The 2,686-nt window shown below is 51.2% G+C and overlaps 1 protein-coding gene across 1 annotated transcript; it reads left to right on the forward strand.

The window, feature by feature from the left end:
- Window positions 1-4: 4 nt before the first annotated feature.
- On the forward strand, window positions 5-2,284 carry LOC117941003 (transforming growth factor-beta-induced protein ig-h3-like; the record flags this gene model as incomplete). The annotated part of the gene is made up of 6 exons (XM_034866106.1): window positions 5-23; window positions 172-384; window positions 628-765; window positions 1,461-1,606; window positions 1,771-1,907; window positions 2,137-2,284. Coding segments are annotated over 6 exons (801 nt in total), but the record flags the coding sequence as incomplete, so codon positions are not given.
- Between the last annotated feature and the right edge of the window lie 402 nt (window positions 2,285-2,686).

Here is a 2,686-nt window from a genome sequence, read left to right on the forward strand (position 1 = left end):
GGGAGACCCCGTAGCTCTCAGAGGTGACCTGCTTCTTTAGTCTTAGTCCTTTAACAGGATCCTGGGAGACCCCGTAGCCTAACCTAATGTAACCTATGTAACATGTATTACCTGTAACCTAGGTAACAGGTTAAACCTGCCGGTCTAGGTAACATGTATTACCCCCCCCAGACCTGCTGAACTACCACATCCTGAAGCACATGCAGTGTGCCGAGTCCATCGTGTCGGGGACGCCAATGGAGACGCTGCAGGGCACCGTGCTGGAGGTTGGCTGTGACGGAGAAGACCTGACCCTGAACGGCAAGGCCATTGTCACCAAGAGGGACCAGCTGGGGACCAACGGGGTGGTCCACTACATCAATGAGCTCCTGATCCCAGACTCAGGTAGTCCACTACATCAACAAGTTCCTGATCCCGGACTAAGGTAGTCCACTATATCAACAAGCTCCTGATCCCCGCTTATTGTTAAAGGTGCAGTACGTTAGACTTACGGCTCCACCTGCAGCCTGTAGTGCACCGCTCCCTGTTCAGATGCACCAATCAGGGCCGGGGGTGCATTCCTTCTACCTTGTGGGGGAGGGGCTTCTGCAGGAAGGGGGGTGCAACTTTAACTTGCTTCTTTTTCAGCCAAAGTGCTGCTGGAGCTGGCTGAAGACTCCTCCGTTGCCACGGCGACCAAGCTGTTTGTGGAGGCGGGTCTGTCGCCGCACCTGACGGGCTCCGAGGCTCTGACCATGCTGGCGCCTCTGGAAGACGCCTTCAGAGGTACTAGGACACAAGGACACAAGGACACAAGGACACAAGGACACAAGGACACTAAGACTCTAGGACACAAGGACACTAGGACACAATACACAAGGAAACATGTACACAAGTACACTAGGACACAATTACACTAGGACACAAGTACACTAGGACACTAAGACTCTAGGACACAAGGACACTAGGACACAAGGACACAAGTGTACTAGGACACTTGGACTCTAGGGCACAATACACAAGGAAACAAGTACACTAGGACACTAGGACACTAGGACCCAAGGCCACTTGGACACAATACACAAGGAAACAAGTACACTAGGACACTAGGACACTAGGACACTAGGACCCAAGGCCACTTGGACACAATACACAAGGAAACAAGTACACTAGGACAATAGAACACAAGGACACTAGGACACAAGGACACTAGGACATAAGGACACTAGAACACTAGGACACTAGGACACACAAGAAGGGAGGGTCACCCAATGTGTCTTAGTCCGGGGGGGGGGGTGCATACTTTTAGACTGTACCTCTCAGTTTTGGCCCCCCTGTCACTAGCACATGGTCTGACCCAACAATCAAAACATGAAACATCGAGCTGTAGTTCAATGACAAACTGTAAGGGGACAGAAACTGTCTGTCTGTCTCTCTGTCTCTCTAACCTGCCTGTCTGTCTCTCTGTCTGTGTGAGACAGGAAGGGACACGACGATGACCCCTGACCTGAAGAAGCTGATGACCAATCACCTCCTGAAGGAGCGTCTGTCCTCTAAGTCTCTGTACCACGGGCAGCAGCTGGAGACGCTGGGGGGGCTGCAGCTGCGGGTCTTCGTCTACAGAAACGTGAGAACCCCCCCGATACTTATTATCAGCCGTTATAAACGCCGATACTGGTAGTTCAGGAAATGCCTAATATCGGCCGATATATCGGGCTCTACGCCGCTAACAACGCTGTGTGTGTGCGTGTGTGTGTGCGTGTGTGTGTGTGTGTGTGCGTGTGTGTGTAGAACCTCTGCATTGAGAACGCCTGCATCGCGGCTCATGATAAGACAGGACGCTACGCCACCATGTTCATTGTGGACAAGGTCCTCACCCCCCCGATGGGGACGGTCATGGACGTCCTGAAGGCAGACGACCGCTTCAGGTGGGTCTGTCTACCTGTCTGTCTGTCTGTCTCTCTGTCTACCTGTCTGTCTGTCTCTCTGCTGTCTCTCTGTCTCTCTCTGTCTGTCTCTCTGTCTGAGGCCCTTTGCTACATGTCATTAACCCCCCTCTCTCTTCCCTTTACTTGTGTGTGTGTGTCTGTGTATCTCTGTGTGTATCTGTATGTGTGTGTGTGTGTGTGTGTGTGTGTGTGCGTGTGTATGTTCCAGTCTCCTGGTGGGGGCGGTCCAGACTGCAGGGCTGACTGAGCTCCTGAACCAGCAGGGGGCGCTGACCTTCTTCGCTCCGACCAACGACGCCTTCAACTCCCTGGAGCCAGCCGAGCGCAGCAAGCTCATGCGTAAGCACCACTTATAATATACATATGTATATATGTATATATATATATATATATATATATATATATATATATATTCAATTTCAATTCAATTTTATTTATAGTATCAATTCATAACCAGAGTTATCTCAAGACACTATACAGATAGACCACACTCCAGAATTTACAAGGACCCAACAGTTCTAGTAGTCTCCTCCAGAGCAAGCAACAGGGCCACAGTGGCGAGGAAAAACTTCCTTTTAGGCAGAAACCTCGGTCAGACCCAGACCCAGACCCAGACCCAGACCCAGACCCAGACCCAGGCCCAGGCCCAGACCCATAGCCAGACCCGGACCCAGACCTAAACCCAGGCTCTTGGTAGGCGGTGTCTGACGACCGGTTGGGGTTAGAATGAAGAGTGGAAATAACAAAAATAGAAAAAA

This window comes from Etheostoma cragini, unplaced genomic scaffold (assembly GCF_013103735.1).
Source record: "Etheostoma cragini isolate CJK2018 unplaced genomic scaffold, CSU_Ecrag_1.0 ScbMSFa_3990, whole genome shotgun sequence".
Classification (NCBI taxonomy): Eukaryota; Metazoa; Chordata; class Actinopteri; order Perciformes; family Percidae; genus Etheostoma; species Etheostoma cragini.